Source organism: Cylas formicarius, unplaced genomic scaffold (assembly GCF_029955315.1).
Source record: "Cylas formicarius isolate icCylForm1 unplaced genomic scaffold, icCylForm1.1 PGA_scaffold_4__25_contigs__length_36172078, whole genome shotgun sequence".
NCBI classification, from domain to species: domain Eukaryota; kingdom Metazoa; phylum Arthropoda; class Insecta; order Coleoptera; family Brentidae; genus Cylas; species Cylas formicarius.
The window spans coordinates 15,868,814-15,895,988 of record NW_026844334.1 but is presented as its reverse complement, the minus strand read 5'-3'; the positions used below and the strand labels follow the sequence as shown (position 1 = coordinate 15,895,988).

The 27,175-nt window shown below is 33.6% G+C and overlaps 1 protein-coding gene across 15 annotated transcripts in view; it reads left to right on the top strand.

The window, feature by feature from the left end:
* LOC132701198 (eye-specific diacylglycerol kinase-like) overlaps positions 1–27,175 on the top strand; it is a 204,652-nt gene that overhangs the window by 9,722 nt on the left and 167,755 nt on the right. For 6 of the 15 annotated variants that reach the window (XM_060668949.1, XM_060668948.1, XM_060668950.1 and 3 more), the window contains exon 3: positions 5,329–5,641. The exons of 1 other annotated variant lie outside the window; for it this stretch is intronic. Coding sequence is in view for 2 of the 14 variants with exons in the window: in XM_060668954.1 (XP_060524937.1) it covers positions 728–844 (117 nt within the window). In the remaining 12 variants the exon portion in view is untranslated. Of the gene's footprint in view, positions 1–727; positions 845–5,328; positions 5,642–18,429; positions 18,602–27,175 lie in introns of those variants that run through there. 8 more of the 15 variants (XM_060668954.1, XM_060668955.1, XM_060668940.1 and 5 more) reach the window with 7 other exon arrangements.

Here is a 27,175-nt window from a genome sequence, read left to right as displayed (position 1 = left end):
CATAAGTTTCTGAGCAACCTAAACTATAAACAAGTATTAAATTATTATTCACTGAAGATCTCACTATCCTGTATTGTGAGATTTCCGAATCAGGATTCTAAAGATGTTATTTTTAAAGCAATTTCGTTTTTTAACTATAATTAATAGTTGTGTTTCGTTTTCTCTTTATTGCTATGATATTGCAAATTAGAATAGCTAATTAGTGTCTTACGAGTTGGGCTTGTCTCCTTGATAAATAAATACATAAATGTTTGCAAGTTTTTCCTTCGAAAAATTGTTTGTTTCGTCTATTATGTACTACTTAATTGTTCTTACCTCTTTCTTTTTTTACAAGCATTAAGTTACCACAGGTTCGATTTCTTCTAAAAATTTTAGTTATTTGGTTACTTGTCATTACGGGGTGCCACTGAGAGTGGCCCTTTTTGTCACATTGAGGTATCTTTGGTTTGTGTACGAATTTCATCGATCATGTTAAAATTAAACTGTCCTCTAATGAAATTATTCCACGAAGCCAGCACGCAGACGATCGGCCATCGCACATATTGTATGTTTCTAACAAGATTTGACCGTATTAAGTCGGTTAATCTCGTTTGGGTTTAGTCGCTACAAGGACGCGCAAAAATCAACGAAACCGCCGCGTTACACTTGCCTAATATTAGTACATTTTCGCCCTGCATGTGAGCTTATCGGTGGCTTTTGGGATCTGATCTAAATTATTCGTCGCAAGAGAGATGGCGGACGCGATGACGCAAAAGAAAAACTCTTTGGAAGTGCCAAAAGAAACGTGCAACGGGGCCGATAGCGACAGTGACATGGAAATCGAGGACGATGACGACGATGAAGGGTTAGTTGCTCAGAACTTTAAATGCTTTTGAAAGTCGTTCCGGTTAACAGCATCCATAATTTAGAAAGAGCTTTTGATATGGGTCACGTCAATTCTCTTGTAATACTGGTAAAAATTTAATTAAAACAAACATGTAATAAAAAAAATGTTTTTGATTATATTTTTCTATATAAAAAACCATCCGAATATCGTACAGGGTGGTCGTAATTGTAGTGTTTGTATCCATCTGCTGGGAATAGAAAAATTAAAGAAAAACATCTGAGTTCCCCAATATATTTTATTTAATAAAAGTGCTCTCATCTCATCCGAATCATAAATATATAAAAAAGTTATGGATCCAAAATTGACAATCGTCCTATAACTCTGTTAATAGAGAAATTATTACTATTAAACATTTCTCAAAAGTCAAACCCATAAAACGTAAGTCCATTTTGCTTTCTTTAGTTTAGAAATAGTGTTTTCCTCTTAAAACGCTCTGGTAATAATTTGACTCGCCATCTAGTTATATCTACGAAAACATTTACAATGATTATTATAAACAGGGTGGAAAACTTGAAGGTTATATCGTAAAGTACAGACAAAATGAAATTATTGTTTTCCGTATTGGGGTTTTTAAGACCTACACACCTTGAATCGTTTCTAAATTAGGGTCACACAAATTTGACTGCAATAGGAAGATGAGTTTGTTGAATGAAAGTAATGTGACAGCGGCGTTACTACAGATAGTTTATTAGAATTTAAATGTAATAATAATTATGGGCAGATAATTGAGACATAAATTATTCTAAGATGAAGTAAATAAAGACTTATATAGAAGTAATGGAAACAAATAAATTGTAACATTAGTTATTTAAAAAAATCTACTTTTTACAAAACAATTTCATCTGTAAATTTTAGTCATCATGTTTCCAGTAGTCATTTCAACTAGTCGTTGGAACGCAGAGAAAAAAATAAGGAGTTCTGCAGCGTTTTCTTCTAGCATATTATCAGCTTCTCACATTCCTTCTTCTATTTGGCAATCTTTGGACTCTCATTTACCACAGTTTCTTTTCTTCCTGTACTTCTCTTTGGTAGTCTGGTGGGCTGGCGTTTATCCTTGTACACAAATCGGTATAGTGTTGCCTGTACGACTCCTGTAATATCATCCAAATACATTTAAATTATTTTCGTAACTCCGAATGTTGAGTTTTGGTAGCGAGAATTATTTTGCATATATATATATATATATATATATATATATATATATATATATATATATATATATATATATATATATATATATATATATATATATATATATATATATATATATATATATATATATATATATATATATATATATATATATATAAATTATTAGAAAGTGCTGTTTTACTAATCCGTTTCTCAGCAACAAATGTAGAAATATTAGCCATTTTCAAGAACGTCAAAACTGCCGGAAAGTAACATATTTCTAATTTGAAACACTAAAGCACAGGTAGGTCGACCACTTCACTTTAGGACTTCACATTAGGACACAGAGCATACTAAAGATTAGAACACAATCTCAAAACATTAGAATTTCCTCTTAAATTAAACACAAGAAAATCGGGTATAGAGAAGGCTTCATACTTTTTTAATCAAAGCGTTCAAGCCCTAATTTTTCTAAAAAAAATATATAAAATTTTTTTTATAAGTGCACTTTATAGGTATTAGATATATTAATTAAATTTAAATGGAAAAAACAATGATCGTTGCATTAAAATTATAGAATGTGCAATTTTAGGTTTCAGATATGAACTGTAAAATTTTAATTGAGAACAGAACAAATACAGATATCAATTTTTTTGTTATAGTCGTGGTTAAAATATCAGTTTTTTAATGTGGCCCCCGGAATCAACGGCCATTTTCCTAAGCTGTAAAGTACGATTTTATAAACACTTCGTTTTACAACACCACCACTTAACAGCAGATTTTCCCCAGCCGAAGAATTAAATCCGACCGTTTTCAGATCTTCTAAGTATTATTTACACATCTTCTGGATTCCACCTGTGTCCTGTTGTTGATGATCTTGCTGAAGTTTCGCCAATCATTCTGTTGGCTGTACCTGCTTATGTATTGTTTAAAGGAGGTGGAGCTACAGGAAGGGTATGAGCATTGTCTTGTATGACTGATTCCAATGTTGGCCATAGGTGAAGGCCTGAGTTGTGGTTAAAATTGCTTATAGATTTCTATAGATTCTGCGATTTTTCATTGGTAGAAGAATTGATAACGTGCAAGAATTTTAGTTGTGTCGAATAAAATTTGATATTCGGTTTCGCCATTGTGTTCGGCAACTACCGATTAGGTTATTTAGCGTAGTCTTAAGGCTCTTTCTTGTTCTTTGAGACTAGTTGATATTTTTCGTCCGGTCTCTCCAATGTATTCTTTGCCATATATGCAAGGAACGCTGAAAACTACTGGCATCTCAAACCGAATTTTGTCTCTGACGGATCGTAAATGTAGGAGATTTTTGGACAAGTGGTAAATTTCGTTTTGACGTTAAATTTCCTGAGAACTTTTGATGTGTGGTCAGTGATGTATTGAATGTAAGGAAGTAGCAACTGCGGGATTGCTTTCGGACTCATTGTTTTTGGAAGGTTCTTGCGAAGTGTAATTTGTCATGGAACGCTTAATTATATGATTAGAGAGAAGAGCAGACGTAAGGTGTTTAAATTCTGGGTTTAGTGACTCGGGCTAAGATAGTTTTTCGACTCAGATGAACAATGCATTAAGATATCAGCCAATTTACATAAGGTTTTCTGTAAACAGAATAATCCAATGTTAGGTTTGATTTTTTATTGATAAGAATATTTAAGAATGGGAGATTATTATTAGTTTACAATTACAAATGGTATGTGAGGCTGTGTAGAGGTTAAATGGCAAAGAAAATCTCGTAGGGATTCTTGACCAAGACGCCACATAACACGATCTAGTTTCTTAGATATTAATATATTTGAAATAATGTTGAGGGATTCAGGAAAGGAATTAAGTACGAAACATTTTGCTAAAGAATATGTTTAAGACAATAGGTCGAAGGGGTTATATTGGTTTTTTGAATCATAGAGATCTCTGAGGAGACGAGAAATTTTAGAGTCATGAGGCGTGACAGACTTTTTCAAGCATTCTGTTAGGAGAAGCCTTAATTACAGATTTAAGGTTGCGTTCTATAGATGATGTTGGATCTTTTTTAAGTTGTGTAGGAATATCTTGAATTTTTTCCTGATATTTGACGCATTGTTCTAAAATCTGTAGAGTCTAATCCCGACATCGTAAATTTAAAAGCAGATAAAGGAAATGCCATGAACTCAAATCAATCAAAGAATTAAAACACCTTAGAGATATTAAGCGCTCCACTTCGTCACAACCTTCCCAAGACAATGAGTCCTAAAGCACCCTCACAATTGCCACTGTTGTTCTTCCATAGATTTAAAACATCATTGACCACAGAAGTTTTAAAGAAATACTAACGTCAAAACCAGATTTACCACTTGAGAGACCGGACGAAAAATTCCAATTAGGCTCAAAGAACATGCAGAGCCTTTAGACTACGACCAATAAACTCATCAGCGGTTGCCGAACACCATCACGAAACCTGACATCAAATTCTATTCTATAAAACTAAAATTCTTGCATGTAATCAATTCTTATACCAACGAAAAATCCTAGAATCTACAGAAACCAAACACTCTTAACCGCGACTCAGGTCTACCTTCCATCAATATGTGAGTCAGTCATCCGAGACAATGGTCAAGCTCCTCCTTTAGCTTTAAACAATACATAAGCAGGTACAGAGTAAAATGCGAACCAGTTTCGGTCAAGCTCTGAAAAAGCCAACAGGATGGTTGGAGACACGTCGGCAAGTTCAGTTCATCGACAACCGATGCAGGAGGAATCCAGAAGATTTGTGAATAGTATTACAGTGGCCTGAGGAAGTTTCTTTGAAAAATCGGTTAAGTACTTAGTTCATTCATGAGTTGTTACTAAAGATGTACTATATCAAATCTATATTTTGTTTTCAATTGTTTCTTTATTAGCCTGGGTCGAAAAACTCATAGTTTGTTTATAATATTTTGATTATATTTTTTTGCTCTTCTATGTCTAAGCATCCAATCTCCTATGATTCTTAATAATGTGTGTTTTGGATATTGCTGTTATTTTTGGGTCGCGCCCTTTATAAAATTAATAACGATATACCGTTATTTAGATTACTGAATTTGGCAAAGCTTGGTCGGCGTGTGAGATTTGATCCTTCCGTCATTCAAAGTCAAATTAGGGTGAAACCTAAATACAAGTGAGTGACCTCTTTATGTAAAAATTACCAGAAATTCAATTACTCAATACGCGCATGTGACTTTTCAACATTGTAAGATTTAAGAACTTCGAAAAATGCGACGAAAAAAAGAAAACACATAATCGATATGTTCCTAGAAAGATTAAATCATCTCCTTCTTTCTTTGTTCCAGGTAAGTCCGATTCCGTTCCGCCATTTAATGTAAGTACACTGTCGACTTGAAATTTTAAGCCTTACCTCTTAAAAGATTACAGCGTGTATAACGAGAAGCAGTTCGGCATCGTTCGTTAACTTTATATTTATACCTTTTTCGCTTCGTATGTTTTTCGGACGTTTTATAGCTCCCGAGTTAATAAGGCGGAGGGTAAGGATCGTAGTGTTTTCGTTGCATTAGCTTTTACAAGTTTGTTTCCAGGATAATCCGATAGGGATGGGCGACGGTGGGGCTAATGACAAACGACGGAGGAAGTAATACACTTTGATAGGTGAGTGAATCAAAGAAATCTAGGGAATAAGTTCTGCGGTGGGAACTAAATAAATAAATAACACACAGGAAAATAATTAAAACCAAAATGAAATGAAATTCTCGACTCCAGTCGGCTAGTTAAAATCCCTGAGGTCAGTGAGGATGGATGCTGTTGAAGTCGTTTGAGTCATATTTTACGTGTATTCTTATTCAAGATTTTATTAATATCATTAATGATGTATTAACATTTTTTCGGCACAGCAATTTTGTTTGTTCGCTGCTGACCTAAAAAATTTAGAGACAAATTACTTCACTTTCCGATTACCTAAAGCTTATGTAGTATGTTATGCAGAAGATAAACGAAATTTTAATCAAAAGTTTGATTTGGTTAGTTTTGGTTAGTTAAATAAACAAATAAATGAAGTTTATCGTTATTATTTACCACGCTCCGAAATCAGTGTTCGAACTAATTTTGGAGCGCGAGAATTGAAATGCCAAGTGGTGAAAGGATTCCAGTCGGAGGTCAACAAGTGAATGGACGATATCCCGTTTGAGGTCCACGAAGGAAAAATATAGGGAATTTTTCTATCGTGATGTCACGCGAAAACGCCTTCTGACGTCATGATGTGTTAAATCTCAATCGGTGGAAACTTTTCTATCAATTCTAGAGTACTCTTGACATTGTTCTAATAGCATTCGCATTGTTTACGTGTTTGTAGCGCTTTGGCGAGGTTCTTGATTTTTTTTTGGTGCAGTTTTAATAACAATTTCAATTTTGACTGAACAAGGATTTTTAAAGGCCCAGTCGGTTCATTTTTTAGTTGTGGATGCTTTTATAGTAGCTGAATTATTTTCAAACTTCGAGGACTTTACTCTATTTTAGTTATAGGTTATGTGTTCTAACCTCATTCGTGTGGCAATCGTGACGTTACAACCGATTTTGACAATTCTCTCCCGCTACACATCGATTCAACTTACACGCAAAATTATTCTCAGTAAATACAAAAATTGGCAATTGTAAGAAAAAATGCAAGGAAAAAATTGTAAATTGTAAATGTTGTATGAGACAACGTCGTATTTTGTATTAGGGAGTAGAAAAAATATATTAAATGTGAAGGATATAATGAATAATTATCGCTCCCATACACACCCCAAACAGGTAGGCAATCAAATGAAAAATTCATTCGGTTCGAATCTGTTACCGAGCTTTAATTTGTTAGAAACTTGGAAGTACTTTGCAGAACCAATTACAGTTTAAGTTGGTAGAAAGTTTTGCTCGAGATTGGCTTTGCGATCGGAATGGCTTTGAGAGAGTTTTTATTATTGAAAAATATTTGTCGAATATGGACAGGCAAGATTAGATTCGTTATATTGCTTTAAAAAGTATGAAACGAATAATACTGTATCCTCTTAAGGATTGATTGATACGATTGGCGGCACATACATGATTTCAAAACTGAAACTCTGAAATACATAAGGGAGGCAATTTTTCTAGCGAAAATGACACCCTGTTCCCGGAAGCTTTCCACTTAGAAGTCAGTAAAATAGGTGTCGCGTGATCAGAAAAATTTTTCAAAATATTGATATTCGCACTAAGATGTCACACGTGGGCGAGATTGGGAGTCTTCGGAACGGCCCTGATCGATCCGGACACAGTGCACGGTATTGGGTTAAAGGAGTTGCTGACCTTCTACAGGAGGGGCGGCATTCTGGACGCCTTCTAGAGCGGCCTGGGGGCACAACGGGCCCATCTGGTGGCCTAAGTGTTTGGACGCCCGCGAGGGCGCCCCCCTTTAATACCAATACCAATACCAATACCAATAAGATGTCACACACACAATACAATTGCAGTGTGTCAAATTAGAAACACAATATCTATTTAACGCGGAAACCATTTGCCATTTTTTTAATTTTCGGTTTTCGGGATATTCTGAAATAAACACCTGGAATATTTCTCTCTATGCGATTGATTGTCGCGAAGTGAATACTTGGCAGTATTTTTATTACGGGATAAAATTAAACCGTGGTATTTGCTTTTCGAAATCGGTTGAAACCAATAATTCGACGTCAAACAACTTAATAACATTTGTTAGATATAAATAAAAGCGGTGATTTCGGACCATTAAAAACGTTTAATTCTGTTTTTAAACAGAAATTTCATCCCAATTGCAAACGTTAAGTTCCAAAGTTCATCATTAATCATTTCTTTGAAAAAATTAATTCCATACATTTCTAAACTATAGCTTTCCACGGTTATCTGTGTAACTCCGCACAGGACAGCATCAAGTGGATTGTTGCAGTTTTTTTGTATCAAATTTGTTCAGACATTTCATTGAGCTTATTAAAAACGACCTCGGGTAAACATTCTTAGCACGAGAAGTATAGATGGATACTTCAGGATTATTTTTTACTTTATTTTTTTGATTACCCATTAATCGACGAATTTGTTCAACTGATGGCTGACCCCACCAGGAAAACAAGGGATACCTGTTTATTCTATTGTTTGCAGAATTTTAATGAATAATTAGGAATAATAAAAAAATGTCCTAGATTATTATTAGGACAGACAGTTAGACTAGGTGGACGGCATTTATTTTTCCCTATTGCAAATCGACATGAATTGCGCTGGGAATCTCCAACAAACGCTATTTCTACGTCCAGAAAAAATTACGGCCAGAGAAAAAGTAGACTTACTTCAATTGAATATTTATATTTATATATATAAGCAAAAGTTTAAACAAACATGAATCTACAACATTAAGCCGGGTTTCCACCCATTTTTTGTTTGTGTTTCTTTCGAACTAAAAAGGACAAAAGGAAAAGTGAAATAACCTGTCTTCGTTCTGTTGGAGTTTTATTTTCGATAATTTGAGAAAGAAACAAATCAGATAATTATTGGTTGCTTTGTTTTCAGCCATATTTGTTATCTATCATAAAACATAAAATCAGGCGAATTTCATAATTTGCAAAATCCGAAAGTTTAATAAAAATTACTTTTAATGTGATATAGATTTTTTGCTCCCTGGAATTTCTATAAAAATATTTTATTATATTATACTTACCGGTAAAAAGTTCTTATCCAAATTAACAAAACCAACTACAGGTCAAAATAAATAAGAACTAAAAGTTCAGATTTTCACGAAATTATATATTTTGATATGACAATTGTTTCGACAACACCGTGTCTTTATCAAATGTGATAAAGACACGGTGTTGTCGAAGCAAGCAATTGTCATGTCAAAATATATAATTTCGTGAAAATCTGAACTTTTAGTTCTTATTTATTTTGATAAATGGATTTTCATCAAGTAAAAGCCTCCTCAGTTCAACTACAAGTCAATAATAATGAACAAGAACCGTTTTTCAAACAAATTTCAAAACAAGTTGAAACCTTTTCATTTTACTGTTTCCGAGTGGTACCCGAACAAAAGACACTTTTGCAAAACATGACCGCCGTAAAAAAAATTGCAAAAAGTTGCACTTTTGTTTTATTTCACACGAGTTGGTGTTTTGTTCCTTTTGGTCCGTTGGAAAACCGGCATTAATGTTTTAAAAAACATATTGAACTCGCAACTAAAGCACTGTGTAACAAAAGCTTTGGTCTTGAATTGAAACACAAAATTTGATGAATATAAAAACATGGCAGAGCTAGAATCTGCAACATCTTAAATAATTGCCTAAGAGAGTGTAACTCTACACTTGTATATTTCTTCTATTGACCAAGTTAGGAAAGAAATACCATAGTGCATCTTAATTCAACTTCCACAGAGTAAATGTTTTCTTCCAAGTTCATTCTTCACTGAGAAATATTGTAAAATATTTGTCGGGTATTTTTTCACTGCTGACATGAAAGGTTAAGAGAGGTTAATTAAACTAACCGTGTAAGTAAGGGTAAGTACACTACACTTTTCTCCTTTCTACTCAAAACTTCTTAATAAATGAGGCATGAACATAACGGAAAGAAAATAATTTCCGTTGTTTGTTTTCATTGAACGAATACAGTGTTTTCCGGGACACTGTCGGATTATCTTTAGCCGCTCAAATCTTCCAAATAGAAAAATACCTAAGAGCAAATATTATAAATATTGTTTCGCCGCAATAGACGCGTCGTACTTTATTCGATGGAAAAATTTTCTCACATTGACATCTGATTAGTGGGTTTTCTGATGCGGTATAATTTTGTTTTTCAGATATGGTTGTAAAAAAACGTTCACGCATTTGATCGTTATAGATACAAGCGATTCTTATATCCATGATTGATCCTGTAATGTGTCTAACGACAGATTCGTACGACATGCTTGCGTTGTAATAATTGATGTGACCCGAAACTTTACCAAACGTGGGGCATGTGCCTGTTCCATTTTCGCCCCTTCGTTGTTTACCGCATCGATAAATCAAATTTTTCGGTTGGTTTTCCTAATCAACCTACGCTCGTTTTGTTCATGTTTTCGTCATTTTTTTTCGATGGACTTTGCCCTTGGCGTATAAGTTTTTTTCATATTTACAAGGTTTTTACCGGAAAAAGTTGTGTGGTTTTGTTATTCTGTATTAAGTATTGGTAGGTATGTGGAATAGGTTTAACATATACTGATTTCACGTTTCACTACGTATAGGTTCCATTTCTAATTGAAAAAACCTGTCTTCATTCTTTTTAAGTTTTGTAATTTTTCCTGTTGAAGTATTTCAATATTTCTCCACATTTGATTTGTTTTTCCTAGAATACATGTTGAAATGTCGAAATAACTTTGGGCGAACTGAAGCAGTAAATGTACCTAATTTGCACTTTTTTGCATTCGCTGTCATCACTTAATAGTCGGCAATATTTACACTTTTTTCAGCACAAGTTAAGGAGGACAGAGGCTTAGAGATGTTGGGCATTAAATTTTTAATAATCAATATTCTCTAAGATGTCGGCCCCCATTGCGAAAACGCTGCGTTCTATAAATGCGAAGCGCGGCTTCTTGGTTAATCAGTCATAAAGTGAAACCTTTGAGCTTGCAAATGCATTATATTAATATAAGTTGTTAATAGTGTTTGTAGTAAACATTTGTGTGCAAATAATTTGCGACTTTGTTATTTGTGTTTTTTTTTTATTTCACCTTCGCATTTGACGAACTTGAACGATTTTAGTCGAGTTAGAAACGGAACATTATTTAATTTTCAGCGCATATCGATTGGTATCAAGTGACCATTAAAACGGGATACTTCACAGTAGTTCAATTGTTTAATTCTGTTGCTAAATTTACACAAACATTAAATTTGCTGGAGTATATAATGTGATACCCAAAAAGTAGAAAATAATTGTCTCCAAATATATCTTTATAATATACTTTACTCAAATATCGATGCCAAACCTTTGTTGACTTGTTTTGCTTTACGCACTAATAAAAAAATGCAATTCGATAAAGCTTAATTGAACAATTCGGCAATATATTTTATATCTAAGCAAATAAAAAAAGATGTTTGATCAAATTTCTAAAGTTGATGTGATGTGTAAAATTTACCCACTTTTACAGAGTTATTGGTGGTCTACGGGACGGAATATTGTTAGTGATAAATCGCGCTTTCGAAAAATTTGTTTTATACCTTTAATCGAAAGTCAAAAAGTGCACAGGAAAGATTTTTTTGTTTTATTGTTTGTTGAAAGCCTCTTTTAAATTGCAATACCATTCTTTTTAACCCTTGGCAAATTAAAATTACTAACTTAATTATTAATTTTATTAATAATTCAAAGATTGTTAATTGTTGAAAGAGGCGTTTGTGCTTGTCTAATTGATTTGCAAAGTAATATGTATTGCTTTAATAATATTTTTATCCATCAACTCTGTGGCGCAATTCCTTTTTATTTTTTTAATTATTTTATTATTTAATTATATAACCATGAATTGACTTTTTTAATGCTGCTCAAGCTTCTATGAAATACTTCACATTTATTGTCCTTTGTATACATTTTGGCTTTTTTTATTTTATATCCTATTTGCAATATTGCACGAGTTGCGAGAGACACAAACAAACTTAAAAAGCGTTGCTAAATATATGAAGGTACTGATAGTTCATACATGCTTTCTTTTTAAAATACCTTTTCAAATTAAATCTAAAAATAAAATATAAGGCATTTGAGACACACTGTACAATTATTAGTTTCGTTCACAGTTTAACGGTATAAACTCGTTGACAAATCTCTGAGCATTATTTATTACTATATTAATTTTCTCATATGCTTTAAAGTTGAAAGGATTTACAACTTGAAGAGGTCATATTTTTTTACTAAATGCTGAAAAGTGCCCGCAGTATGTCATAACTAGGACTTTTTGAATTTTAGAAATTCACAATGATGATGAAGCGTTTAATTTTGCGTGACAGTACATAAACGTATAAATTTGGGCCGTTTATTTTTCGGTCGTCATAGTTGACAACAGGGGAAAAAATACCGATTTAATCGAAATGCATGACGGGCTGCATATCGATTCTGTATTTAAAGTGACGGCGACGGTCAAACATCGCGCTCCAGCTCGACCCACATTCAAATGGCGAAAAAACTAATATTTAACTTGTATTGATAAATAATACGTACGCGAATTCTGAACAATTGGCAAGTAAATTTTCGAAAGGTTTTGTTCGTTGTATACAATGTTTAAGCAAATCTCTTGGTATTTTAAATCATTCTATCAAGAATCAAACGTGGCATTAATGTTTGCAAGTCTTCGCTAACCAAATGTGACAGCGGACTTATTTGATGAAAATGTTGCAAAATATTTGTTTATATTTACTTCCTACTCTAGAATACCGGATTAGCATGGATCATTTGAGCGCAAAGTGTCATTTTAAGACGTTAGTTTCGTTAGATACTGTCGCGAGCCACTTCGGTCAATTCTAGTATTTTGGCCACGGGACGGATCTGCTGTTTTCGGTAGAGAGTAGGGTACTTTGACGGTTCGGTAGGGATTCTGCATTCGCAGCGTCACTCATTGGATATATTCGTGGTGTTTTGGTACTAGCTTTTTTTATATTTCAATTTTTTTTCTCCTTTGCTAGGAAAAATTGAAAAGCCCCCGACTTAGTCAAGATAATAAAGAATGTCACATGAACAACAATTTACTTTTTCAATGTAATCCCTCACACCTATGCTTAAGTACACTAATGTCTTTCCTATAACTCCCTTGGTTCACTCGTCAAAATACTCAGCAAACATCAATCTTGATCAGATTTATCGTTCTTTCCAGCATGACATAAAATAAAGCATAATTAAAATTAAAACTTACTGTTTGAGTTAAATTTTGTCAACAATTCTGGGAAAATAAACGGCATTTGACTCACGAGTTAATTTGACACGAGCGTAGCGAGTGTTTAATAAAAGAGTGAGTTAAAAAGTTTACTGAACGTGTTGCATACTAGGGATACTTTTTCTACGACCGTTAGTTTTTGGGTTCATTTTCGCAAGACAGCACTGACATGACCGTCAGAAATGACAAACGTCAAAATTCAAAGCATGGGAAATATCTCCGAAAACATCCGATTGCTCCCATATCCGTGCGGTAAAATCCCGGAAATGTCCGAAGTGGCTCGGATTCATGGGAAACGAAACTCACGTGGTAAAGTGACGCTTCCCGCACTCTAGATTGGTGGGTAATAAGGGATTTTACAGACGGGAGTAGAAAAATATATTTTTTAAGTCTTCAAAGGAACTAAAAAGTATTATTAATTGTTCCTAGTAGAGGACAGTCACAAACCAAACTTGTGGTGTTTAACCTGTTTAAATATATGATGTTTCTAAAGTCAAGGCCTGTAATTCCTAAAATTCGACTTCCGATATAATCGTAAGTGGACTTGTAATGAGCGTGTAATGTGAGGTGTTCGTGTGCTGAAAGGTCTAGCTACCATATAGTACTTTGCGAAAACTATCGAAAACTCCTTCGTGAGTAGACAAATGACTCTAGTCCGCCTAGCATCTTATCAAAAGTTCCGTTGTACGAATGTGTACGCTTTAGCTTTGCGGAAGACCGCCTCGGAGATGGAGACCATAAATCTCGCCAGGATTTATTTAAGACAAACCGAGGTACCGCATTTATCTTCCGAAGGAGACGCTGCACTTTCCGTTAAAAACGTTTAAATCGTAAAGAATTGTTTAGGGTTTCTTTGGCTGAAAATGCGGGGCGACATCCACGTGTGACAGATGGCTTCGATCCGATAGTTCTCATATATCTAAACAAGTCATTAATATGTCTAGAAAATTGCAACACGCAAGGTTTTATCCTGGAGGGTATCAGTAATGGATTGAACAATGGGTGTTAATACATAAGCCGATATTTTGCAGAATTGTTTATAGTTTTTCTAGAGATTTAGTTAAAATGTAAAAATGTTTAAATAGTAAAAAAATGGTGCGATACCAAAGACATTTTTTCCAATCTAATAGATACAATGATCAGATGAAACAAATCCTGAAGATACAGGACATGTTTTTTCCCATAAATATGCAAATGGCAATTATTATATTGTTATATTGTGCCTAGATATTTTGAATAATTTTCGAAGGAAATAGATTAGTACTCAGTAATACCAACTCGATGTATAAAATAGGTGCCACCGGTTAATTTGAAATTCATATTCTTCACATGTCAATTTTTTTGGTTGGTTTTGTTCCTATGCTTATGGCGATAAAACTGATTTTCCAATATTTGGTGGAGTCAAAAACGTTCTGCTCTTGGAAATGCTAAAGGTTTCCACGTCTGAAAATCAAATCTGGAATACTGCCGTTCCACACACAACTAAACAGTGTAAAACTGTTTTTATATAATTTTTTAAGCCATATATAGAAACAAAACACTTATATTGCAAAATCATCTACAGCAAACGACCAAACTCGAAAGGTCAATAATCCGAAAGCATTTTCTCATATAAGTCAAAATGTTTACGACTGTTTCATCCAGAATGTTTTAAACAGGCAAGTGGACTTAAGAAAACTGATTGTAAACATGAAATTGAACAAGAATGCGACGACATTCCATTGACAGAGGAAGCGTTCCTGAAAGAGGAAAATAAATTACTTTGAGAACTAGTTGGTTATTAATGAAACTATCATAGCGGACAAAGAAAGTCTCATTATGTTACTAAATGAAAAAATCACGAAGTTGGAAAAAAAGCTGAAAAACAAATACCAAAATAAACTCGAATCTCATTCAAACAGTAAACAAAAGCATGAGGCCACAAAAAAGAACCTCTCACAAAAACCTGACACTTCAAATACAAACAACAAAAACTCTAATATGAAAACAAATATAGATTGACAAGTACAGAATGAACCAAAACAGTTGTTAGACTCCAAAACTGTTTCCTCTGAACTCCTCAGAATGCAAACTACAAACAAGTTTGAAGAAATAATCAACTTGAATAATGGAAATATACAAGAGACCACAGAGGATGGATTTTTATAAGTTAAATCGCTAAGAAGAACTTATAAAAATTAGAACACAAGAGCAGGGGTAGCAGGTGAAAGGTTGCACGGAAGAGAGGAAAATGAGGGTAAGAAATATGGCTTTTTGTGATACGGGTATCGAGTGATGTCAAATCATAATTAATACAAAATTGAACTGAGGTGGCTTTACTTAATGAAAATCCATTGTTCAAAATAAATAAGACCTAAAAGTTCAGATTTTCACGAAATTATATATTTGATAAAGACACGGTGTTGTTGAAACAATTGTCATGTAAAAATATTTCGAAAATCTGAACTTTTACTTCTTATTTATTTTAATACAAAATTATATAGAAAAATGTAAGAACTCTACTGACACTGTTGTTAAAAAATTTCAGACTAAAAACAAAAGCCAAAATAACCAATCTTTCATGGTCGGAGTTGAACCAACATCGAAGCAACAGGTGTATGAATGTATGAAGAAAGCTTCTGTCTAAAACAAATTTTATTTAATCGATTCGATGTTAGATTAGGACAACACTTTCTAGAAAATCTACTCGAATCTGCAAATAATAACAAAAACACAATTAGGACCCAATAGACCATTTCAAAAGAAGACCAATATATATATATATATATATATATATATATATATATATATATATATATATATATATATATATATATATATATATATATATATATATATATATGTATTGGTGGTAATCCGGGTGTTCATCCGTTCGTTGCTTGACCCTGGAGTAGGATCATTCGCCTGACGTTTCGCCAAAATATCACTTGGCATCTTCAGAGGCCGCGCATCCATGTCACTCGTACGTGTTCGCACTTGCAGTTAGAAGCATTTATAGCTGACAAGAAGTTTGACATTTTATGCATCACGGAAGTGAAGCTGAAATATCTTCATTCTGTATTAATGGGTGTGTTGCTGGAGGTGACAGGTGGAGGTACAGTTGTTGTTAAGAGTGATCTGAAGGCAATTTTACTAAGAACTTTGAAGTTAACTACAATATTGAAAAATGTTTTAAATTTTGCTGTGTGTATTATATGTTCGTTTTATAGGTGGCATTTAGTTTGAATCTGCCTATATTCGATCATTTCCAGAGAAAATGTATGTTGTGCGTTCTGACCACTCTAATATTGACCACTCTAATATTAATTGGTTCAATGACAATTTGCTGGCTATGAGACAACAATTTTCGCCACTTTCCAAATTGTTTAGGCAATACAGCATTAATATTCTCTCTAAATATCAATACAAAGAATATAAAAAGCTTTATCGAGCTACAATAAGTAAAGCTAAGATCGAAGCTAATGATAATTTGATACGTTCATCAACTAACAACACAAATGCATGTGGGAGCAATCCGTACAGGAAAGCCCTCATCAAATATCATAACCGTTGATGAATTCAACACTTATGTTGCAAATATAGCTCAGTCTCTTGTAAGTAAGGGTACTGCATCCAATATAGATTCCATTTCATATTTCAATAGAATTGAACTATCATCTCATTTTACGCTTTCTGAATTTAGTTTTAATGAAGTTAGGGAAATCATTGTCCCAAAAATAAAAATAGTCGAGACGTATTTGGAATAAGCACGCGGTTATAAATTCTGTCAATAATGAAATATTACTGCCTCTCACAAAACTTATAAATTTATGTATTCAAGCCAACAACACTTTTCCAGACATTAAAGAAAAAGCTCTAGTAATACCAGTATTTAAAAAGGGTAACCCTGATGTTGTTGAAAATTGTAGAAAAATGTATAGCTAAACAATTAGTTCAATGTTTTGAAATTAATGGAATTTTTAATAATAATCAGTTTGGTTTTAGAAGAAATAAAAACACTCTTTCAGGCATTCTCAATTTAGTTTCAGACATTACAGATGCATTCCAGAATTGGCAATATAGCACTGTATTATTTTGTGATCTCACTAAAGCCTTCGACTGCGTCGATCATACAATTCTTATGCGCAAGTTAAAGGCTTATTTTTCAAATAGCAGTCTTAGGTTGATACAATATTACCTTAATAAGGAAGTTTTAAGTACTCTGGAGTGACATCAGCAAAGAGTGAGGTGAGCATTGGAGTGCCCCATATTATTTTTAATATATATTAAAAAATAACCTTCTTCTTGTGGATCCTACATCTGTTTACACAATTTTTGCTGATAACACCACTGGGCCTGTTTCTGGGGATTCATTAGAAGACACGTGGGAGAGTTCCAGGATCGCACAGGAAAAGACTGAACACTGGTTTAGTGCAAACAGATTAGTTTTAAATAATGATAAAACATAGAGAGTGGTTTTTTTCCATGTAAAATTTAAGTACAGTTAATTTTAATAACATAAATACCAGGTTTCTTGGCATCTATATTGACCCAAAACTTCAGTGGGACTCCCATATAGATTTTCTTGCTCAGAAACTGACCAAAAATTTATATTTGCTTCGACGCTTGACCGAAAATGTCTCTCCGGGTGTGTTAAGGACTGCATATTTTGCACTTTTTCATTCATACTTCTTATATGCGATCTTAGTATGGGGACATGCTGCTGCCATGCACCGTTTGTTCGGATTAAATCGAAAAGCATTCGAATTGCTTTATTAGTGGACTTGCTTATCGGGAGGACTGTAAAAATGCCTTTCGAGACTTGGAAATTCTTACATGGCCCTTGTTGTTTATCTTAGAAAATCTATTATTATAAATTAAAAATAAATAAAAAAACTGCCGCTTGGAGAGTTGTCAAACTGGTCCATATTATTGCTCCGTTAAGTTTTTTAATGCGCTTCCAAATTCTGTTCGTAATTTTCCATTTGAAATGTATAAACAAAGACTCAGACGATTTTTAATTAATCAGCATTTTTATTCTTTTGATGAATATTTGTATTTCAATTATAATGTACCAGGTGCATTTTAAGTATATGTTATTTTATTACTTTTTGTTTGATGTATGTAAATCATCTGTGATAGTAACATTAATAAAGTATTCGCATTCGAATCGTGGTAAAATGCGTTTTTTTTATCGGTATGTTGGCCCGAAGACGTTAAAGGTTTGTCTGTTCTCTTGGATATTATGTCTTTGTACTAAACCAAAAGCACTAAACTGAAATTCAATATAATTCAATATCGACGAAAGCAAATCATGATTTATTGAACCAAATATAATGTGAGTGGGTGAGTAGGTCGGCCATTGTTCAGCGATCGATTACGTACGCGGGTTAACGCGTAGAGTTTTTTCGAAAATCCCGAATTAATCGTCGGCTCCTCCGCGGCACTCGTTTCACCTGTTCGTTGATCCTGCCGCGGCGGTGCCGTTCCTGCAGGGCGCAGGATCGAAAACTCATACAAACGCTCATCAAGCACGACGGTTGCCAGTGTTGTCGACCTCCCAGTTTGCGCTTCTAACGTCCGTGGATCGTGTTTGAGTTTTCCGCGCGGCAACGGGATTTTCGCGTGACTCCAGCCAGAGAGACACTCTTTAGAGCTATAGCGAGTTTTGCGGCAAAACTACGAGAGGCTCGGGGGGACCAAGCGGATTCTAGAAGGTAGTCTGTTGCACTACTTCGAGTTTATGTATCAAATTACATTTTTTAAAAGAACTAAGAGATTCTTATTTTTAATGCGTAAACGAAATTGAATTAATGAAAGTAATGTATGTCAAAAAGCACGATTTTTCCAGTTTGTTTTATCGAATGCGCATTTTTTTTCACGATTTGTTTTTCTCTTGTACAAATTTCTTTGACGAGACTTAATATTTCTTTCTAATGACTCTTTTGGCTTCGATGCATCTTCTGGTGTAGTGATCAAGAATTCTAAGTGACGAATGAAATATTCACAATTTATCTCTAAGAAACATTATTACTAATGCCTTAAATATTTACGTTTCCAGAGAGGCCTAGAATAGACCCAGACTCGCCCTATTTTACAGAAATGTATATTTGAATTTTTAAATACCATTCCCAGGAATCCCCAGCATTATATTACCTAATTAAGCAATTGTGATTACGTCGGTTTCTCCCAATCCTTTTTTATTACTCTGTTATAATTCTGGGGCGACTATACGTTTTGATGATGGTACTTGAACCTCGGTTATATAAATCATCAGAACACACTTGACATTTAAAGAAAATAAAGTCAATATGACGAATTATCTCTGAGTTAATTGAAAAAAATTACTCCAACACGTTGAGGATATAACTATGAAATCAAATACCAAAATGAAGTAGCTTTATGCAGTGTATACGACGAACGCATTCAGTCCGTCGACGGCGAAAATTGAGCAGCGATTTAGCCAGCGTTGTCAGTTTTTAAAATTTGTGACGGTTCGTTAAACGATGGGAGAACAGGGTAGTTCAGACCAAAAGGTAGTTCACACCTTTTTTGGTAAATTTTCAAAACGTAAAATGTATGTAAATCGTATTTCGCTTCCAATGACATCAAAAATATTTGTTATTCCTCGAGTGAACTGACGGGCTTTTTGGACGGGGTTTAAACTGAAGCACTTTTTTAACATTCTTTGAATGATTTGATATGTATAAATTCATCATTAAAACTGTTTGCTTTGCTTTCATCCTGTAGGATAATGCCAAAATTTTATACTGTAGTTAGTTCCAATAGGGTTCATATTTAAATTTATTTCTTCGATAAATTTAAATTATTTGAGGTCTAAAAACAGCGGTGAACGGCCGCCATTTTTATATATGACATACGACAAGATATTTTATTTCAGTCAATTTTTGTTAAAAATGTTACGGCAATGGATGAGGTAAGTTTGGACTCTGCAAATGAATAATAACTTATTTTTTATATTTGTTATTTGATATTAATAAAATGTATCTTTTTTAAATTCTGTTGTGTCTTCCACAGTGGAGTGTGTTTTGCGTTAAATATAACGACTGTAATTAAATAATTCCAATATTTTTCTATATCCTCTCACCACTTTTGTAATTTTCTTACAAAATGTGTAAAACTTCTAACTTTTTTTACGGGTTTTTGATTGTTGTGCTGTTTGTGGTGGTTTTTAGACTGTGAATCTAAAAGTCTATTCAGAAACCAGAAACAACGAATGATGTCTTTACATTGTCCGACGAGAAAAATGTCCTCAAGCCAAATTGTTTGCATGCTGGTTGTATATCCGATTTAGTTCCCTTGAGGAAAATTGCGTTTCGCCGAGACGTGGTTATCTAGTTACAATGACATAGAGGATTTGATTTCGCTCCTAAAGGATTACAGTGCAACGCAAATTTAAAAAATGCGATGATTCTTATCAACTTGGTTATTTTCTTTGCTTGCCCTCTAAGAAAAAAGTTCATCTTAATTCTTTCTCTGTAGTGCAATTTTGATGAAGTTTTCTGTTTCATACTGTTTCCGGTAGTTTTTGTTCTTCTCATGATGCAAGTCTCTGTCGGACGGACGGGTATGTCAGAGTGATAAAGGATTTAAAAACTGTTTTTTATTTAATTATTGTGTTCTGAGTTTTGGAATGATCAATTGTGATTTGTAAATAGTGTTCAGCATCCGCCACTCCTATATTAAATTGTAAATCATTCAAATCCAGGTTCATCAAAATAATGTTAAAGAATGTATAATGCATCATACGATTCTCAGCTTGGGACTTTCTTGAAAAATGCTCGAATTAATATTTCCACGATTGATAAAATCCAAATCTAGCGGCGCATTTTCATTGCGCTTTTTAGCGGATATCCTCGAGAGACCGGGAAACGCAATCGCATCGCTCGAAGTAGATTTGCTTTATTGGATTTTGACCCATAGAATTGCCACTTATCTGTAAGTGTGTTTCCGGTTCTCACTCCCTATAATACTCGTCGCCGGCGAGGACACGTCAAATAGAGATCCATTTGCTAGAGGCATCTACTGTCAAAGTGTTATGGCGTTTGTTTCGGAGCTTTTGTCTGGTTGAAACGATGTCGCCGACGCTTAATAGCGTCTTCTAAAGTACCCATACAGAATTCTGTAGTGTTCCATTTTACGGAAAAAGTTAACGTTATAGTGTTTCAAGCAATCGCGCCACAAAAAACAAATTTAAAAAATATTTGAAACGATAAATCTTTCGCTGTAAATTTAACAACAAACTTACACGTGCTAAGCGTACAGATTCATTCGTGCGCATTTTTACGAGGTGTTTGTGTTTTTCCAACTAAATGGGCTCTTAACGTTGTTCTTACACGCTAATAAATACATATACTCAGTGTTTACGTTTTAATTTTAAATACCGACGGACTACTGGACAACAGGCGCTTGTAAATAATTTCACTTTTGTTTTAAAATTTCGTGGAATATTCTACACTTCAACATATCTTGTTGAATATTTAAATTAAAAAATAATGATAGTAACAAATACATTCTCGTGCAATGTAAGCTTTTTTGTTTAAAATATCGTTAACTCTATTTTTGTAGTCTACATTGAAATCAAAATTTGTCTATTTAGAATTAAAATATTTTACAAATTACGTGCTCAAATTGGAAATAACGATTTTAATACGCAATCAGGTTATTTGAAAATTTTCAAAATGTATTTCAAATTAATTTACTTATTGTGTGTGATATTAAAAATACGAAATCTAAAAGAATGACATGTAAAAAAAATATGAATGCTGAGCGGCAATTGTGCGCATTTCTATTCTTGTACAGTCTAGGATGAAACGGCATTTGAGTCACGAGTTTATTTGACACGAGCGGAGCGCCGCGGAGCAAGTTTTTAATAAACGAGTAATTTAAAAAGTTTTTGTACTGTAAAATACCTAATTACGCACCGATCTAGCGTGCGGGAAGCGTCGCTTTACCACGTCAGTTTCGTTTTCCACGAATCCGAGCCATTTCGGACATTTCCGGGATTTTACCGCACGATTTGAATTTTGACGTTTGTCAATTTCGTGCTTTGCGAAAATGTACCCAAAAACTAACGATTGTAGAAAAAGTATAGTGTGCAACACGTTCGATAAACTTATTAACTCACAAGTTTATTTGACACGAGCGGAGCGAGTGTTTAATAAACTCGTGAGTCAAATGTCGTTTACCGCACTTGTTGCATAATATACTATTAACGAACTAGACTTTTTCGACGACCGTTAGTTTTTGGGGTACATTTTTGCAAAATAACACAAATACATTCACTGACATGACCGTCAGAATTGACAAACGTTAAAATTGAAATCGTGGGAAATATCTCCGAAAACATCCGATTGCTCCCAAATCCGTAGGGTAAAATTCCGAAGTGGCTCGGATTCGTGGGAAACGAAACTGTAATAGTATATTATGCAGCAAGTGCGGTAAATGGCATTTGAATCACGAGTTTATTTGACACGAGCGGAGCGAGTTAAAAAGTTTACAGAACGTGTTGCATATCATACTTTTTCTACGACCGTTAGTTTTTGGGTACATTTTCGCAAAACAACACGAATACATTCACTGACATGACATGACATATTTTAAAACAGAAAATATGTCTATTAAAGAACTTTGCTATACTTATTCTTAAACTATAAATATAATGTATCATTTATAATTATAATTATTTATTTTATTAAATTTAGTCAAAAAGTTTTGGAGTTTTTTTTAGAAATTTTTGGTTTTTACTTTCATAAAAAAAATGTTTTTAGGTTATATTTGTGTATACAAAAATACGAATTAATACAAAAAAAATAGGATTTTATCACATAGTGATTTGATTTAATTTCACAAAATTGCTTTTCTAGAAGAACCTAAGTACCAATTTTGTTCTTATTTTGATTTTTGATATATATTATATTATATACTATACCATTTATTCAGTCCAATCCCATTCAAATCTTTTGCTGGACTGTACTGAAGCTTTATAATAGCACTCGCAGACTTTTATTTTTTGGGGATTTCCTCTAACTTATTCGGTTCGGAAAGAAATTTTCAAAATTTCAGTTTGGAACTCGAGATAAATGAACATGGTTATGAAGTGAAATAAAACTTCCTCACTGGTAGAATTACCATTTTATGGATATTTCTTCCAATTTATTAGAGTCGTTCAGGAATTTTTCTATAGACAAAAAGTTTTCTGATCTGTGACCAACAGTAGCGTAAAATTATGCGAGCAGAAAGGTACTGTTGGGACTGATTACCAATTTTGAATTAATTTAGTTCAGGGCTTTTATTTCTTTGATCCTTTGTTACCTCGTCTATTATAACGCTAATGGTTTCTCCTTAATTACAGCGTACGTCAAATGCATCGGGAGTAATGACGCTTGCATTTATAGGAATTTATAGTTAACTTGGAATATAAGGGTTATTTTAAAGTTGACTTTATCTACAGAAATAGACTCCCTCCCGTGTTTCTTTATGTAGAGCGCGCCCACACGTCGCCCATTTCACGTCGTCGGTCGTCCGCCCATTGTGAGTTATCGGTACATATTAGACGGGGCCCAGTATCGATTTCCAACGTGAGGAGGGTTCGTTATTATTTTATCAATTTCGCACACGCTCAAATCTGTTTAGCCAAATATGCGGAGGGGTTGATCTGACCGCAAACGAGGCTCCGGAATTGATCGAAAAAGGTGTTGCGGTTTTATCAAAAAAGCTTAATTAATTTCGGAATTAATGCGATTAAATGTGGTGTCATCGCAAATTTCACCGCAACGGAATTAATTTAATTTTAGTTTATTATGTGTATTTGTCTTTTGCTGTTTGTTCAAAATAAATTTTAATTATAATATCGTTTCATAACATAATTTGGGAAAAATAGAACGATATATCTTTATTAAGCTGACAAAGTTCAGGAGCAATTTCGCGTTATGCGCTTTAATACGCTTTTGGTACTAATGTCTATATTTCAATTTAATATACGCATTCACAAGTCATTTTAATCAATAGGATCTGTCATTTCAAATCCTACCTTGTACAAATAAAACCTTCCCGCGTTTAATAATGTTTGCCCTATCCTCATCCATTTTGTCAAAATATCGCTATGTCAGTTATAGCTATTTGTTATTTCTATGTCGCTCAACCACCGGGTGATCACGAAATCTTAAACAATACCAACGAAATTACATTAAAATTTCAGGTAAAAACGAGTTAAGTGTGTGCACGTCGTATTGGTATTTTAGTTTTTACATTAACATTAAATAGAACTTTAAATTTTTTTGAGAATAGATTATAATTTGTGATGTTTCTTTATTCAAGTGGTTATTGATTAAAATATACCGAATCTCCAATTACAGATGTATTTAATCCGACACTAATTCTGTTAGAACCTTAAAATAAAATAAATCTCGTGATCTTGTCTCGTATATAATTTACAATTTTCTAAATTAATTTACATCGCTCTAATTTTAAAATATCGTATAATTTTACTAACTTCATTTCCTCATACAATCATTCAATTTCGGTCATTACTTTAAAATTATATAGTATTATCAGTATTTTATTTTGAAACACCCATATAGGTAGCAGATACCTCTTACATTTTGTGTGTAAGGCAACTACTACATCCGTAAATTATATTAATAACATTTTCTAAACTATTATTGTCTATCTATTGACATAAGGTGAATAGGGCAGTGGGATCAGAACTGAACTCTGAGGCACCCTGTGGGTGTTGAGCATTAAGTTGATTTTGATGTCCTTAATTTAAGATTCAATTTGTTTAAAAGAACGAGAACATACTAACGACAAATTTGTTAGATATCAAACTTAATCAATAAGGATTCACTGTTTTTTATAAAACCGTAGTGAATTGATCAAAATCCTTATTATCTTAAAAAAACTATTTTTGAGAATACACTCATTACAGCAATTGTCCTATAGTTAGTTATTCGTGTTAGCTTTTCACGTTGCACCTGATTTAAATATTCGCGGCACTTTTTGCTACCTTTAACTCGTTAGAATAGATGCCTGGGATAAATAAATGATAGATTAAACTTTTTAAAGCTTGCAAAATAAGGTCTGTCAAATTTATAAGCTCAACAACCGTAACCTCGTCATTGCCTGGTGTCGAATTACGCTTTCATTCTAATAGAATTTCAGTAATCTCATTAGCATCTTTTAACAAGTCGTTAGAAGGTTGTCATTTATCAATTCACTAAATATATTCAGATATAATTTTTTCATTTAAATTGCAAATATTTTTTCCTACCTTTGTAAAATGCGTTTAGTTTATTCACAATCAACAATTTTTTTCTTCGTAGATCTTTAAAGTATTTTTATCTGTTTGAATTTTATTGTTATTGTTATTTGTCTGTCCGAAACTCATTTTTTTAATTGAGATTTTCAGGATTCAACATTTTCTTTTTATAAAGTTTGTCTGCTGCTTCATTATTTCAAGTGCCGAACAATCAACCCTCGAAATTTGAATATGTTTTAATAACTTCTTTAATGCAAAAACTTAAATAATTATGATCAGTGTGCTCAGTAATTCGAGTGGCATTATTTTAATAAATTACATTATTCATTCTTAAATATTTTTGGTATCATTAACTTGCTAATTATCTTAAAATAAATTTATATACCTATATATTTATATACCTATAACGATATGCTTCCTAGAATGTTTAGTGAAGATATTATGTAAAAACTCCGAAAAAAGCGCACTATTTACAGATGGGGGTTTATATAATACATTTAAGTTCAAATCTGACCTACCCATTTATACTTTGATCGAACGTAGATTTGTCCACCTTTTGAAATTTTATTGAATTTTTTATATAGAGAGCAACACCTCTGCCGTTTCTGCATGAATGAATAGAACTGTAATTTCCAATACACTTTTGATCACAAACCATCGCACATTCACTAGTTTGTTCCTGATGCTTTCTACATTCATGTAAGCGGTCATCGTATTCCTTATGGGGCCCTGCACCCTAATCCAGCGGATCTTCGCAGTCAACAAGCATTACCTTGTAGTTTTCAGTTTTCCTTAGAGATATATTGCCATTGTTGATCCACATGAATTGAAATTCATATTTAGTCTTTTATTCCTTTTCCGCTAAAAACAAATCGTGATTTATTTAGATTGTGTTGTCTGAGTGAAATCCTTACTACTAAGATACTTGGTTGTTCTTCCTTTCTTCCATTTCGGCCTTGAATCGGCTCTTTTTTCCTTTGCCCATTCTACAAGCTACGAATTGTCTATTCAAGTTTACATCCAGTTTTTTGCAGATGTCTTTAACTAATTCCTGTATGTCTTTGTTTCCTTCCGTTTGCTCGACATTATTTAGTTGTTTTTTAATATTTATGAGCTCTAACACTAGATGTTCATTTAATTTCATCAGATCATTATATTTCTCTAGATTGGCTCCATTTTAAGGAGCTTATCCATTACATATTGTATTGTATATCCTTTTAAGACGATTTTTGCAGTGGATTTTTCTCAGAACATATCATGGTTTAGGTGACTTACTCACTTGAACATGTCGAACAAAAAGCGATCTTCGTCATGAAGCACTGATTTGTTGTCGTTGGGACTGCCCATCTTGACAACGTTGTATATTGCCAATATAATAAATAGGTCACTAATTGTAGCGTTTCTGCACAAATTTTAGCGTTGAAACATCATCATCCAGTATACACGTTATAGCACTTTGGTATAGTAAAGTTACGCAAAAACGCACACAAATCAACGCACTCTGAGAGCCGACAAAATACGCGGTGTGTTCAAAAAGTAAGGTGACTTTTGTAATTGGACGGTCTACGTACATTCGATCTTAGATATTTTTTGTTGTGTTGGTATACATGTCCCTAATAACATATGTTTACAGTTTGAACAGGGGCATAACTGGTGACGAATCATGGTTATATGGTTATGACGTCGAAACCAAAGCCCAGTCGTCACAATGGAAGAATCGCCAAGATTGAAAAAAGCACGTCAAGTTCGATCAAATGTCAAGGTTGTGCTTACTGTGTTCTGTGATTATCGTGGCGTATTACATCAAGAGTTCTTACTACTAGGTTACTACGGTCAAGTTCTGCGCAGTTTGCGAGAATCAATACGAAGAAACCGTTCGGAATTGTGGGAAAACAATTCATTGAATTTGCATCACGGTAATGCACCTGCTCACTCACCGTTGCTTGTATCTAACTTTTTGATAAAAACAAAAGCCACAATCATGACTCAGTCACCATATTCACCTTCCACC